The sequence below is a fragment of the Mercenaria mercenaria genome, chromosome 16 (genome assembly GCF_021730395.1).
Source record: "Mercenaria mercenaria strain notata chromosome 16, MADL_Memer_1, whole genome shotgun sequence".
In the NCBI taxonomy this organism is placed as follows: Eukaryota; Metazoa; Mollusca; class Bivalvia; order Venerida; family Veneridae; genus Mercenaria; species Mercenaria mercenaria.
In genome coordinates, this window is record NC_069376.1 from 29514174 (window position 1) to 29530810 (window position 16637).

Below are 16637 nucleotides of genomic sequence, written 5' to 3' on the forward strand. Positions count from 1 at the left end.
GTCTATTTTAGAAATTCAGCGTGCTAAGGTTTAAGATGTCCACAAAGATAAGAAAAGGTTTAGTAACAATGAATCAACCAATACTGGTCTTTACCTAGTAAATTACTATTTCTCTCTCAACTATTGGTATTACAATACAGTCTTTACATCTGTTAACAACTCCTCAAAACAAAAAATGCTGCTATAAACTGACCGAGAATTTCTTTCCAACTAAAAATGTTTTAATAATTATGTAAATAAAACAGAATGAATTCGAATCACTTGCCCCTCACGGATGTGGGTTTGAGCCTCACTCAGGGCATTGATTTCTTCAAGTGAGGAAGCCATCCAACTGGGTTATGGAAGGTCGGTGGTTCTACCCAGGTGCTGGCCTGTGATAAATGATGCACAGAGTGGCATGATACTACTCTTCCTCCACTACCAAACCTGGAAAGTCGCCATATGACATAAAACATTATACCTCACTTTTGTCTACAATGGTAAAATCCCATTGCCCGAAAGAAGGGATATTTTGACATTTTCAACCTTTTTTGACACGTGACCAAGTGAAAGTGACTGTCAGGTCATGTGATCGCGCTGATATTTTGAATGTCATATAAGGGCAATTTTTAGCCAAATGATTGTCTCCCTTGTACACACTGTCATATTGTAATGACGTCAGTATTCAATGTGTACACAGGTGATTACTGCGCAAAAGATAAAACTGTTGAATTAAATGAATAAAAAACTTTTTTATGTGCTTAATTTTGTTCAGTATAATAAAATAAATATCATTTGACAGCATGTGTGACATTGATATTGTCAACCCTCGAAACAGAATGTCACCACTCGGCTTTCGCCTTGGGTGACATTCTGCCCTCGGGTTGACAATATCAATGTCACACACGCTGCCATATGATATTTATATAGTGTAGATGTGATGTTAAATCCAACAAAAAAGATAAAACAGTCCAGCAAGGGTGATATGGGATATTGCCAACCAGAAAAAAGTAATTATTTTTCGAAGGTTAACAATATGCTGTACCACCCAAACAGGCCTTCGTTATTTATTTCACCGGAAGTCATATCCTTAGATATTAACCAAATAAAAAAAATAGCATCAAGAATCTTCTATAGCAACCTCTTTGTTTCAGGGTATAATATTTGAATAGGAAGAACTTAGGAAGTTTTTTGTTAGACTCATTTTGAAAAATGTTTTTTAGTGTCTTGGCCACCTGATTGACTTGTTGGAATGCTAGTCTGTGTGTGGGTTTGGAAACGAATAGCTTCCAGCCAGGACCATACCTTGATATTGTTCGAAATGTAGTGTTCAAAATAAGTTTCTGTTCCCAATGAAAATTTTACATTTTAATCTTTACTTGATTTATAATAAAATTGATCAACCTGTTCAGAGCAACAGCCTCTGTCAGTACAACACACAGACTTGAGTCCTCACAGTAGTTACAAACTCTTTACAACACACAGAATTCGGTCCTTACAGTGGTGTTATTCAGGGGAAATTACTCTGTGATACAATACACATTATTTCAGGACATTTCAACACCATGGGGAGCTATTGTGACCTGCCCTGCGGTCTGGGCTGTGTGTATTGCCCATCTGTCCAACAACTGGGGCTTCTATACCATGCTAACAACTCTGCCCAGTTATATGAAGAATGTTCTCAAATTTGATATAAAAACTGTGAGTAAATGAAACAGATTTTTCTAATTTTGACATACTTACATGCTTGTAGTAAACTGTATATAAGCTTGAAAATTTGAGTCTTCTTACAGTATATTGTATTATCACATGTTTGACATCACGGGAATGAAATAAAGCCATTACATAAATTTGATAATACACTAGTGTAATAAAGCTTTGACGTTGACTTCGCTTTAAGTATAGGAGACGTTGGCCGAATTTATTTGGTCTATATTAGGTAAAGAAAAAGGAAATTTTGATGTTTCAGCAGGAAAAGCTTACATGTGATAAAAATAATATTACATTCATGTCTTTCCACATTAAATTTATTAAACTTTTTGAATAAAATTGATAAAATGCTCGGCAGAGCCTCGAGCCTCGCATTTTATCATTTTATTCAACTTGTTTGAAGTATATGATGTCTCTGTAAAGCACAACAAGTAAATGTTTGAATGTGCAAAACCTGTATTACTAAACTGTTACATAACATTGCAACTGTCTGAAATTGTGTCACATCAGCTGCCAATGTTTACATCATTTGACTATAATTTACATCAATGCTCTAATCTTTATATCAATGGCCTAACATTTACATCAACTACCTAATGTTTACATCGGTTGCCCAACATTTTACATGAATTGCCTAACCTTTACATCAAAACCCTTTCCTTTACATCAAAACCCTTTCCTTTACACCAACTGCTTGATTTTTATGTCAGTTGCATATAACGTTAACAACCTAACTTTTACATCAGAGGCCTAATTTTTTGGATGTCTTTTGAATTCTTGAGCTGGTTTTTACTGACTTAAGATATTCAGAAAATTTTGGAAGAATCTGATAGTAAAAGAGTCAAAATTGCAATTTTTGGGAAATTTTGTGTAACCCAGAATTGATTGCTGAAATGCTTGATAAATATAACCTGTCAAAATAGATTTTTAATTTAATTCAAAATAATAACGCTTAGAAAACTTCTAAATGCTTTTTTAACCTTTAGCCTGCTGGCGGCAAGTAATTCTGTTTTTGCGACCATGCTGGCTGATCATGCACTGTTCGCTATTCAGTCAGTAAATTTTCAATGAACACCCCTTCGAATAATAAATGGTATTTCCAAAATTGAATGATGGACCAGTCCATTTTTGACATTTAGCAGGGTAAAGGTTAACTTTGTATTTCAGAATGGATTATTATCGGCATTACCATATTTAGGATGTTGGATAGGGCAGAATACATCTGGTATCATAGCAGATTACCTACGTAGCAACGGGTACCTTTCTACAGTGACTACGCGAAGAATGTTTACTTTTTTTGGTATGTTGTAGTTTTTATAGAAAGATATATCATGTGCTCATATAGCTTGTAAAATTGACATTTGCCAGTGTTCATTGGACTAATTGAATTTAAAGTTTTAAGATAATGGAATTGTATGACATTTGGCAAATTATGTAACTATAGTCTCTATTTTCTGTATTTTGCAAAAAGTTATGTAAGCATTGAGCTACTTTACTTCCAAAGAATTCCAAATTGCCTCAGAAGAATTCATTGTAGGTAATCACACAGAAATTGCTGAATGTCATTACGAGTCCACGGCCTTAATTCAATAACAAAGATCTTTCTTGCCTGCTGTGCAGGGAAAGGCAAGGTTATCCCTAGGAAAAGATAAGCAGGGCCTCCACTGGGCCTCAGAAAGTTGTAGCCACTTTTTGAGAGAAACTGCCAAATTGAAGCTGAACTGCTGAAATTTGGCCACATTTTTATAAAATTCTTGTAGCCACTTTCAAAAATCTGTAGCCAGTTCTTTGAATTTGTAGCATTTGGCTACATTGGCGAATGGCAGAGGAGACCCTGGATAAGGTACATGTGCGCATATTGACATCATAATTTGACATCATATTATGATGTCATAGTGTATAAGCGATTTATAACTTACAATATCTTTGACAATGATTCAATAATATTAAAGGTAAGTAAGTAAAATAACCTAACATGGCAGCTGTTATCCCAACCCTCAGCACAATGTGTATAAAAAACCTTGTGGTTTTCCATTCCACGTTGTCCCTTGGGTATGGGAAAACCAAGTCGTACACAGGCAGGCATTTAAGATCCTTATATTCTTTATGTACTGAGCAACCCACTCAAACTGAATGTAACCCTGCTCTGTTTATAGTTTTGCATCACAACTTTAAAATTACCTTCTTAGAATAATGTACATTTGCTTTGCATGTTGTTAAAATCTAAATAAGAATGTTTATAGTGGTGAAGTAGGAGCTTTATATTTTTGTCTTGATTGCTGCAGTTATGTTGTACCTATGTCTGACTTAGAACATAAATCACTGAGGTTTAGACATAAATGAATGTATATTACTTACATGTACAAACAATATTTCAGGTCTAGCAGTTCCTGGTGTTTTGATGATACTTATACAGTTTGCGGGCTGTAACCAGACAGCTGCCGTTGCTATGCTGGTATTATGTCTAACTGCAGGAGGTTTCACTATGGGAGGTTTTCAGGTCAATCATATAGATTTGTCACCAAATTTTGCAGGTAGGTATTTATGTTTATTAGGCTTATTAGCTCACTGGAGTAGGAAATGCTCATGATGAGCTTTTTGGATCATTGGATGTCCATCCATCTGTCATCCTACTTCCACAATTCCTTCAAAGAACATCTCCTCCTAAAACAACAATTCCATTTTCAGCCAAACTTCACAGGAATGTTCCTTTGATTGTCTGCTTTTATATTCCTTCAAATCTAGGTCATTCATGCAGCATTCTGGTTGCCATGGCAACTAGAAGGAAAAACTTAAAAAATCTTATCCTCAAAAACTGCTGGCCAAATGTTGATTGAGTGACCTTCTACCAGATTCCTTCAAATTATTCTGTAATTATTATTAAATTATTCTATAAAAACATGACAGCCAGGGGGTGGAGATAGTTTTCCATATATGGAAAACTTTAAGAATCTTCCTTGAAACTGCTGTCAGATATTTAAAATATTTCCACATCAATGTACCTTAAGTGTCTCTCTACCAAATTCTTTCAAGTAATTCTTTTTACCTCGCCTAAGCCAAAGGCTCATGGTGAGTTTTTGTGACCGCTCATTGTTTGTTTAAAAAAAATATGACAGAATGGACAAGTATGGATTTATTGAAAACTTGGAAAATCTTCTTCTCTAAGACTTTGAGAATCTTCTCCACCAAGCTGCTGGTTCAGTTCCAAAATAATTTCACAGCAATGTTCACAATATCTATATTGCTCTCTATCGAACAAACCTTTTACTGTGATAAGTGTATATGATGCTAGTCATTTTATTGGAATTGAATACAGGATATTTGTTTGTTTCAGTGTAAGATCAAGATATATTTCACAGAGTGAACACTATATGCAATATTTTCAGGAGTAGCATAGCCACAAGTTAAAATTGGAATTATGGTGTTCACAAGTGAAATATATTTCAATCTTACATGTAAAACAAACAATTTTTTTTAGCTCACCTGAGCACAAAGTGCTCAGGGTGAGGTATTGTGATCACTCAATGTCCGGCGTCCGTCCATCCGTCCACACTTTCCTTTAAACAACATCTCCTCCTAAACCAACAGGCCAATTTTGATGAAACTTCACAGGGATGTTCCTTGGATGGCCCCCTTTCAAAATTGTTCAAAGAATTGAATTCTATGCAGAACACTGGTTGCCATGGCAACCGAAAGGAAAAACTTTAAAAATCTTCTTCTCAAAAACCAGAAGCCCTAGAGCTTAGATATTTGGTGTGAAGCATTGCCTAGTGGACCTCTACCAAGTTTGTTCAAATCATGACCCCGCCCCAGGGGTCACTTGATTTTACATTAGAAAATCTTTAAAAATCTTCTTCTCAAAAACCAGAAGCCTTAGAGGTTAGATATTTGACATGTAGCATTGCCTATTGGACCTCTACTAAAATTGTTCAAATCATGACCCCGGGGTCAAAATTGACCCCACCCAAGGGGGCACTTGATTTTACATAGGAAAATCTTCAAAAAATTTCTAAAAATAAACTAGAAGGCCTAGAGCTTAGATATTTCACATGTAGCATTGCCTAGTGGACCTCTACAAAATTTGTTCAAATCATGGCCCCCGGGGTCAAAATTGACCCAGCCCCAGGGGTCACTTGATTTTACATAGGAAAATATTTAAAAAATCTTCTTCTCAAAAACCAGAAGCCCTAGATCTTAGATATTTGACATGTAGCATTGCCTAGTGGACCTCTACTAAAGTTGTTCAAATTATGACCCAGTGGTCAAAATTGACCCCGCCCTAAGGGTCACTTGACATTACATAGGAAAATCTTCAAAAGTTTTCTAAAAATAAACCAGAAGGCCTAGAGCTTAGATATTTCACATGTAGCATTACCTAGTGGACCTCTACAAAATTTTTTCATATCATGACCCCCTGGTCAAAATTGACCCCACCCCAGGGGTCACTTGATTTTACATAGGAAAATCTTCAAAAATTTTCTAAAAATAAACTAGAAGGCCTAGAGACTAAATATTTGACATGTAGCCTAAGGGACCTCTACACAATTTGTTCAGACCTTGTCCTCCGGGGTCAAAATTGACTCCGCCCTAGGGGTCACTTGATTTTACATAGGAAAATCTTAAAAAAAAATTCTAAAAATAAACCAGAAGGCCTAGATCTTAGATATTTGACATGTAGCATTGCCTATTAGACTTTTACAAAGTTGATTCAAATCATGACCCCTGGGGTCAAATTGACCCTGCCCCATGGGGTTACTTGATTGTACATAGAAAAATCTTCAAAATTTTCTAAAAATAAACCAGAAGAGCTTAGATATTTGACATGTAGCATTGCCTAGTGGACCTCTACAAAAAGTTTTCAAATCTTGTTTTTAAAGTTACTTAAAGAAAATTTCAACTATATTTTCTCAATTCTTTTGATTGATTTCTATTATGATCTTTTGACCTTGAAGACTTGTCCTTAAGTGCAATGATAACAGGTGAGCGATATAGGGCCATCATGGCCCTCTTGTTTAAATTTTATGATTTTCAATAGTTTTAAACAAATAGTGCCCATTTAACCAGCACAGTGTTACGTGCCTTGTGTGATGACGTCACAATGCTGTGACATCAAGGTATCTATGTTGAAAAATAAGCAGATAGTTCTGTGAAGTTTCTATATTTCTTTTACATTTTATTACGATGGATATATGTCTTTATGTTCATGTAGGTACTTGATATATAGATTTCTGAAATACATTTTGCAATGAATTTCAGATTATTTGTAATTCAGATTCTTTCGCATTCTAGTGTAGTTCCGTAACAGTGAACATAAAAATTGTATTTTCGCTGCTTTGAAACACTGAAAATATCAATTTTGTTTCAATGATACAGTCCATTAATTTATTGAAAATCAAAAAATTAAATAAAAAGTTTTTTAGCAGACACAAAATACCAAATTGTAGAGTAAGTTTCACGATTATACTGTTTGCAATGCTATGCCCCATCCAGGTGGCATAAAAGTGCAAGAAATAGTATCAGAAATACGATAATGAGTGGAATTAAAGAAAAGTATTGTACTGCAGTTATCCATTTGATTTTTTTCTCTTATTTTCTTCTGTTGTCTATAGGGGTCCTCATGGGTATGTCAAATACTTGGGCAACAATTCCTGGATTCCTGGGACCTGCAGTGGTTGGCTGGCTGACACATAAACATGTAAGATGATTGCTTGTTTATTACTGTAAAATCAGATATTTTTGTAAAAGCTTAAAGTTTGCTATATTTAAAATTAGAATTTGTTTGTTTGAGCTGTAGAATATGACAGTATACGGCCACAGTTTTAGACATGTAGGGCTATTGATAACACCTCTTACACTTTTGAGAGAACTTATGTCAATACAGACAGTTAGTAAATATAATAGGGTTATTATAACAGTAGCCCGATCTGGGATGCTGTATTCAGCTCGAGTGGATTTTTGCCAATTCGGATCTCACGAGGCGTGCAAGTAAAAATGGTTTCAGCTCACATTGGCTAACAGCAGTGAAACTTCATAGGACGATTGCCTGTGGTTGGTAGATGACCCCTGTAGTTTTTGGGTTCATGAGGTCAAAGGTCATAGTCACATTGACATCTACACTGAAAATGGTTTCAGCTCAATAACTACAGAACACTTTGACCTACAATTGTGAAATTTCATAGGATAACTGCCTGTAAATGACAATAAATGACCGTGATTGTTTTGGGGTTCAGTACGTAAAAGGCCATGGTCACATTATCTCAAGTTTGAAGATGGTTTCAGCTCAATAACTAAAGAATGCTTTGACTGTAAACCTTCTGATGACCCCTGATGTTTCTGAAGTTATTTGATCAAAGGTCAAGGTCATTGCGTGCAAAATTACATACATTTACCTCTGACAGGCCATCATGAGGGGCGTATATGTTTTACAAAAAGCTCTTTTTCAGTACTGCGTCTATTGTTTATAGCTTTGTAAAGATATGGGCCTGAAGTTAAGGCATTACATTATAGTAGCTGTGCAAGTTATTTCGTCAGGCTTTCTAAGATGTAGAATTTGAATACACTTAATTAGAAGAAAAAAATAGCAGCATATACTGAGAAAATTTGATGAAATGAAAGACAAGGTAGCCTACTAGATTTTTTGAAAGAATGATTCAATTCCAGATTTTAGCAAGCTTTCAAGGTTGCAGTGTTTGAGGAAATATCACTTTTTTCAGGTGTAGAAAAGCATCTGTAGGATTTGATTTAAACATTCCACAGGTCATAGATTAAACTATTTTCATAAAGTAAATGAAAAATATGTATAAAATAATTTGCTTTTTTTTGTAAAAAAAAAAATTGCTCATGTTTAAACATAACTAAGAAATTTCTTTCTTTGATACTAGGACACAAGAGCACAGTGGCAGATAGTGTTCTACATCGCAGCTGCAGTATACCTGTCTGGTGCTGTACTGTACTGCTTGTTGGCGCGTGGTTCCGTGCAGGACTGGAACGAACCTGTGAGGGGAGTGACTTTCAAACATGGATCTAAAAAAAGTCATGTATCGGAACATCAGAGATTTCCTGTTGCAATTGAATGATGAAGCTTTGAAGTTTTAACACAGCACATATTTCTTTAATTTTATTTTAAATTAACAGATAGCAAATAGGCATTCCTTTCTTTTTTTCTTTACTGGAGTTTTTCGTTCAGCTTTTTGGGGAAATTTTCTGTGAACAGAGTTTAAAGCGTCTTTGTTCTTGGGTATAATTTTAGTGAAGGTAATACAAGAGGTTTGTTTATAATTAAAGCAGCTTGCTTAAGGATGACTTTCATTCCATAATTGACCTTACTTTTAATATTTATGAATGAATGTGCTATTAAGGCCTAAAAAAAGATTGTTTGTTTCTGGTAACATGCTAAAAAAAACAGGGTAGGTAGATTGGTAAATTTTGTTGTTGTTTTTTTTGTTGTTTTTTTATTAAGTGGGATTTTTTGGAAACTATTTTTGTCTCAAAAAATGAATACAAATAAGGGGGTTATGCCTTTAGAGCATCAGTAAGTTGATTTCTAACATCACTGACCATGTTTAAAGCATAAAAAGTGCAGTACTGCAACTTTCTGTTAGAAAGTTCAAAAAAAAAAATCTCCAAGGCCATAAAAACATTTAGGCTCAGGCCAAAAATTTAAGGTAGGTCAGGATACCAAAAAACAAACATTTTTTTTAGGCCTAATGAATAAATGCACAAACACCTATGGAACTGTACACAAAAGTGCTTAGAAAATAGTTTTTTGTATTATTTTGATTCCATCTATTATTTTTAGAATAAAGGTTTGCAAGAAAAAGAATCTATGTGCATGGAATATCTGGCTCTAGGGTAACTGTTTCTATGGTAACATGGCAAAGCATCGTTACCATATGAAGTTTACTGTCGAGCTGTATATACCAAGCTACAGCTAAAAACAACGATTCTTATAAATCAAACATTACATACTCTTGTTATAAATGGAATTCATATAAATTTCAATGGGAGATATTATTTTTGAGGTATTAACAAAAGAAATTACTAATTGATAGTTCATTTTAGTTCTTTCCTGGCATTAAATTTGGTAAGCTCAGTGGAAAAGTGTTGTATGATATCATAAATCAAAAGGTCAAAGCAAAAGAGGTCTAAGTGCATTATAGAAACACTTAATACAGTTTTGCTCTCACCCTTTGAAATACTCTTACAATATCTTAGCACTGTGATGAAATTAAATCTTGAGGACTGAACGGAAAACTGCCCTGAATCCTTCTTTATTTGGTATGATATACGCCAGTTTTCCGTTCAGCTCTTATTTGTGAAATAAATTATTTGGAATGTATGTATGCTGGGCTGAAAAGTCGAGTGGTATACAGTGCCAGAAAATAGTTCAAATAACAGGTATTTCCAAATTAGGATTCACATGCATTTCTAATGTTCATCAAATTACACATATTACAGACGTTAATAAAATGTTTAATTTATTGTTTAACTAACAATGTTGTCAACACTTGTCTTCCATCAATGGGGAACATTAGTCAGTTACTTCCCCTGATTATGTCCAAGAAGTAGATTGGTCCTTCCTCATTTTTTAGCTCACCTGTCACAAAGTGACAAGGTGAGCTTTTGTGATCGCGCGGTGTCCGTCGTCTGTCGTCCGTCCGTGCGTCCGTAAACTTTTGCTTGTGACCACTCTAGAGGTCACATTTTTCATGGGATCTTTATGAAAATTGGTCAGAATGTTCATCTTGATGATATCTAGGTCAAGTTCGAAACTGGGTCACGTGCCATCAAAAACTAGGTCAGTAGGTCTAAAAATAGAAAAACCTTGTGACCTCTCTAGAGGCCATATATTTCACAAGATCTTCATGAAAATTGGTCAGAATGTTCACCTTGATGATATCTAGGTCAAGTTCGAAACTGGGTCACGTGGGGTCAAAAACTAGGTCAGTAGGTCTAAAAATAGAAAAACCTTGTGACCTCTCTAGAGGCCATATTTTTCATGAGATCTTCATGAGTATTGGTCAGAATGTTTATCTTGATGATATCTAGGTCAAGTTCGAAACTGGGTCACGTAGGGTCAAAAACTAGGTCATTAGGTCTAAAAATAGAAAAACCTTGTGACCTCTCTAGAGGCCATATTTCTCAATGCATCTTCATGAAAATTGGTCAGAATGTTCATCTTGATGATATCTAGGTCAAGTTCGAAACTGGGTCACGTGGGGTTAAAAACTAGGTCAGTAGGTCTAAAAATAGAAAAACCTTGTGACCTCTCTAGAGGCCATATTTTTCATGAGATCTTCATGAATATTGGTCAGAATGTTTATCTTGATGATATCTAGGTCAAGTTCGAAACTGGGTCACGTAGGGTCAAAAACTAGGTCATTAGGTCTAAAAATAGAAAAACCTTGTGACCTCTCTAGAGGCCATATTTCTCAATGCATCTTCATGAAAATTGGTCAGAATGTTCAGCTTGATGATATCTAGGTCAAGTTCGAAACTGGGTCACGTGGGGTTAAAAACTAGGTCAGTAGATCTAAAAATAGAAAAACCTTGTGACCTCTCTAGAGGCCATATTTTTCATGAGATCTTCATGAATATTGGTCAGAATGTTCATCTTGATGATATCTAGGTCAGATTCGAAACTGGGTCACGTGGGGTCAAAAACTAGGTCAGTAGGTCTAAAAATAGAAAAAACCTTGTGACCTCTCTAGAGGCCATATTTCTCAATGGATCTTCATGAAAATTGGTGAGAATGTTCAGCTTGATGATATCTAGGTCAGGTTCATAACTGGGTCATGTGCGGTCAAAAACTAGGTCAGTAGGTCTAAAAATAGAAAAACCTTGTGACCTCTCTAGAGGCCATATTTTTCACGAGATCTTCATGAAAATTGGTGAGAATGTTCACCTTGATGATATCTAGGTCAAGTTTAAAAGTGGGTCACGTGCGTTCAAAAACTAGGTCATTAGGTCAAATAATAGAAGAACCTTGTGACCTCTCTAGAGGCCATATTTTTCAATGGATCTTCATGAAAATTGGTCAGAATTTTTTATCTTGATGATATCTAGGTCACATGTGCTCAAAAACTAGGTCACTATGTCAAATAATAGAAATAACGATGTCATACTCAGTTGAACACTGGGTCATGTGGAGATAGGTGAGCGATTCAGGACCATCATGGTCCTCTTGTTATAGTTGACTTCTTTGTAATTTTCAAAAGCAATATCTTTACTAAATTTTATTAGATTGGAAAATGATTAAAGACAGGTTTTCTTTTAGTGGCCCTCTGATAAATTTAGGTTTGATTAATCATTTTTATTTAGAAACCTACACATAACAAGCATATTTATTTTGACCAACCGCAACATCTTGGACAAAGGTTATAACGAAAAAGTCAGAGGAATCCAACTGAATGGGACCAATGTAATATTTGGTTATCCTTGCACTTTATCATACAACTTTTCAAGGGAAGTAACAAGCTAATGTTCCTCATTAAATTCATCAAACTCAGGGTTATTTGTAATCTTATAACATCTGTATGTAAATAGTTGTTAACCAGTCTGTAACTTTAACATAATTATAGCTGCTGAAAAAAGCAGGTTATAATTTTTTGAGTTTTTTAATAATTTTTAAGTAAATTATTATGATATAAAATAACCAAGAAGACACATTGTTAGTGGGAGACGCTCAAAATCCCCTCGGTCAAAACCCCCTTGGCTGAAAAATGACATGGTGGTCAAAATCCCCTCAACAAAAAAGACAGGGTGGTCATAATCCCCGCAATGGACAGTCAAAACACCCTTGGCCAAAATGATGGGGTAGTCAAAATCCCCTCAATATAATAATCCCCTTTACTCAAACATCAAAGTTCTCTTTTTTTATGCTCCGTCCCTTTTTATGCAATGGTATGTCATACAATATGACCATCGTTCAGGAAAATAACCAATTTCAAATATTTTGTTAAACAAAGAATACAATACAGGTACTAGAATATGCTTGCCATGCATAAAAAATTCATTGATAATTAAATCTGGTCCACCACTTCTGTCACTTTTTAATTCTTTAATTGCCACATGTACATGTACCTCATCTAAGGAAATTTGACAGTTCAGTTCCCGAAACATTATCTTATACTCATTTTTTCAGAATCAGAATGTTAATATTCAATTGCAAGAATGAAATTTTGCCTCTTAATTTCATATCACTGAGAGGATTTTGACTATGCATCAAGGGGGTTTTAACTACACATTGAGGGGGTTTTGACTACACATCAAGGGGGTTTTGACTACCCCATCATTTTTGCCAAGGGGGTTATGACCACCCTGTCATTTTTGTTGAGGGGATTTTGACCACCATGCCATTTTTCAGTTGAGGGGGTTTTTACTGAGGGGATTTTGATATACACTCTTCAGTAGTTTCGGTTTTTATGTATTCATGATTTATTGTAAAATTTGTGCAAATATTGTTTTGTTTGTTTTGTGACTTTGATACAATTTTGACCATACAAATTGTTTTTATTATATTGTTGATATTTAGTATGTGCAATAATAAGATATAGTTAAAATTCTCAGTTTGTGAAAGATATTTTGATCTTACAAGTAAAACAATTTTTCATTTTAGGTTGACTATACAAAGCATTATGTAGAGCTGTCCTACTAACCCTGGCATCCATTAGCAAATTTGAAATATTGAGTATGTTTGCGAGGATTTATATTCAAGAGATTTTAAAAAATTATCCTGCTTTTTTTTTTTTTGAAGTCTGGTGTTCGTAAAAGTAACATCATAAAGCGTTATCTATAGACAGGTATGTTTTAAATGTCTGCCATAAAAATCGATCACTAGTAATTGTATGGATATTTTAATACCTCTAATTAATTAACCTGTAAACCTTGATGACTCTATACTGTAACAAACGTGGCTTTACATGTAATCCATATCCAGTGACAAAATTTTTTTTTGTTTAGGTCACCTTTTCTCAATAACTGTAAGAGCTACAGCTTTGAATCTTTGTACACTTGTTAATCATCATTAGGGGACAATGTAGGTCAAGAACCATAACTCTGACCTGCATTTTGTCAGAATTATGGCCCTTTTTGTACTTAGAAAATCAAACTATAACTCTTTCCTTACATATTATCCAGCACTTGCAGATGAGCAATGACATCCGTAGGCGGTGCTCTTGTTTTAACATTTCGGAACACAGAGCATATTCATTTTTTAACAAATACGGCCATTTCCATTTGATAAGTTGAAGAGGGTTTGTGCAATAATGATTTTCTTGAATTGCATTATACTACTGGTAAATATTTACGCAATATTTATGGATTAATGTTTGTGACTCACAAATATAGTGAAAATTAAATCCTTGTAAACATTTCTGCTTTTACTGTAGTAACTGTTTCAGTTTGGTGCAGCTGAATAATTTGATGTTGGGATTTACTATTTGAGGTATTTAAGAGTACAAAACTATATAAGCCTCTTTTTATGTTTTGTTGTATAATTATATATATATATATATATACGAGGGCTGTTCAAAATGTGGTCGAAAGCCCCCTTTCGTGTATAGTGCAATGTGAGATATATGATTGCAATTTGCAGTCTTTGTGTAATTATGTCTCCCACCACACAGTATTGATTTACTCCCGTCTGTGTGTGCGTCAGTCTGTCACAAATCTTTTCCGCACTCTTAAGTTGAACATTTCTCATCCGATCTTCACCAAACTTGAACAAAATGTGTTTGCCAATAAGTCCTCGGCCATGTTCGATAACTAGCAAGATCGGCCCAGGCACTTCAGAATTATAGCCCTTGAAACTTGCTTTTTTGATAATCAAAGCACTGAAAATCTGATAAGGCAGTTGATGTCTTGTTATATGGTTGACTCATATACTACTGCTCAGATGATTAGGCAGTTATGGGAGACATGCGCTTTTCTCAAAAGCAGCTCTAGTTTGGTCATACATTTTTTGTAACATTTTTGTTGATATGCAACGTGTGTAGAATGTTACATTTACCATAGCTATGCATAACCGGTGCAGTTGCTTTTTCATCCATCATGATTTGAATTTGACTGCTAATAGCTGCACAGATTTTACCAGAAAATATGCTGATGTACAGCACCACATCAATGTGACATACTCATTTGGATATGGGAACAATGCTTGAATTAAGTGAGTATTACTGTTAATTATAATGAACGTAAAGTCATCATCTGCTCACATAGATAATCAGATATTTGCATAGTTATATAGAGATTTTGGCAAACACCCACTGAAATTTATAAATTAATGAAGTCCTGTGTTTGTGGTGCTCTGTGCTTCCGAGAAATATACCCTTACCTATTATCTAATTATATGAACATAATTCCGTCAAATTAGCAGTGAAAATAGGAAAAAGATTGCAAGTCATGATGGTGTATTTCTTGTTTCACTTCATTAGACTCTAGTATATAAAAGCTAGAGACAAAGTCTACGTTATTTTTAAACAGCCCTTGTACCTATATGTCAAAAGATGTATCTGTGATAAATTTAACACTATGCAATAAAATCAAATTATAAAACTCGTGTTCCTTTTATATCCTGATCAGATGCTTCGTTAAAGTTCCCTATGCTTGAGGTCGCTGACTTCGACTTGCATGCTTCTCATTGTTATATGGGTTCAAAACCTTCCTTTGGCTGCAGAATTTTTATTTCATGGGAAGACACCATCCAGCTGGTTTCCGGGAGATAGTGTTTCTAACCAGGTGCTCACTGGTGCCTGAAATAATACTCTAGGGGCATCTGGGCTTTTTCTCCACGTAAAAAAGCTGTAGTTATTTTGTTGGGTTTAACGTCGCACCAGCACAATTTTAGGTCATATGGTGACTTTCCAGCTTTGATGGTGGAGGAAGACCTAGGTGCCCCTCCGTGCATTATTTCACCACGAGTGGGCACCTAGGTAGAACCACCGACCTTCTGTAAACCAGCTAGATGTGAAGTTACTAACGGAGACTTAACATATGACTTAATATTGTCAGCATGCTGTTAAGACAGATGCTTGTAAAGAGTTTACTTTGCTCTTAAACTAAACTATTACATTCGTATGAGAGATAGGAAGAAGTTTCTGGCCGGCCATTTCAACTTTATCCCAATCTAGTCCCAAAATAGATTGCTGGTCAAAGGAGTTTTCTCCCTTGTCGGCTTGGCCGCCTTTTTTTTTTTATTTCATCAGCACGAGTTGATCCTACCTTGTAATCAAAACTACTGCTTTGTATCTTACTTTTCCCTTTGGCCATTTGACAAGATCAAAAATACAACTAATGGCTGGAAAATCTAATACGATTATTTCGCCAGCTACTCCTTCCTATTCTTGGGTCGAACATAGTTCTGAAATAACTTAAGTCTACACAAAGGTGAATGCAAAGCTCATGTACCAGTCCTAAGCCTAGTTTTATTAAATATAAATATTTTAAAGTTGAGTGATTTTAGTAGAGTTTTGACCATTTTGAAAAGTGCTCATGATGACCTTAAATAGGGCAAGCTGAATGTCAATCTTTAATACAGCAATCTGCCATTCTTAATTCAAATTTTGTTTGCAATCAACATCCTAGCATTGGAATTTCTTAAGCAGTCTCAAATTATTGCAGAATTATTTTATTTTCCCTAATATTTGTGAATGATACCAAAACCAAGACACTTGTGGTTTGATTTCTTAACACCGTATACAAGGCCTTAAGCATGAAATTACTTACCAAAGCCAGTGTAAAAATAGCTGTATCTACACTATATACTTAAGCCATAATTTTCTTGGCAAAGTACATTTGGGCCAAAAAGGAAATAAGGTTAAGAGCTATGCCAAGGTGCTGCCACTGGATCAAACTCGCAACATCTACACTGGTGGCCTTTAGCTGTCTTACCTACTGTGTATAAATGGTGCGACATTCTATTGCCCAACTTTGGCAAGATGCATAAAATC

The 16637-nt window shown here is 35.1% G+C and overlaps 1 protein-coding gene across 2 annotated transcripts in view; it reads left to right on the forward strand.

Annotated features, from left to right (window-relative positions):
• LOC128549567 (sialin-like) overlaps positions 1-15242 on the forward strand; it is a 29385-nt gene extending 14143 nt beyond the window's left edge. For both annotated transcript variants that reach the window (XM_053526516.1, XM_053526517.1), the window contains exons 7-11: positions 1531-1680; positions 2857-2989; positions 4068-4223; positions 7299-7384; positions 8571-15242. In XM_053526516.1, the coding sequence (XP_053382491.1) occupies positions 1531-1680; positions 2857-2989; positions 4068-4223; positions 7299-7384; positions 8571-8765 (720 nt within the window). In that variant the 3' untranslated portion in view covers positions 8766-15242. The remainder of the gene's footprint in view (positions 1-1530; positions 1681-2856; positions 2990-4067; positions 4224-7298; positions 7385-8570) is intronic.
• Positions 15243-16637: the final 1395 nt, after the last annotated feature.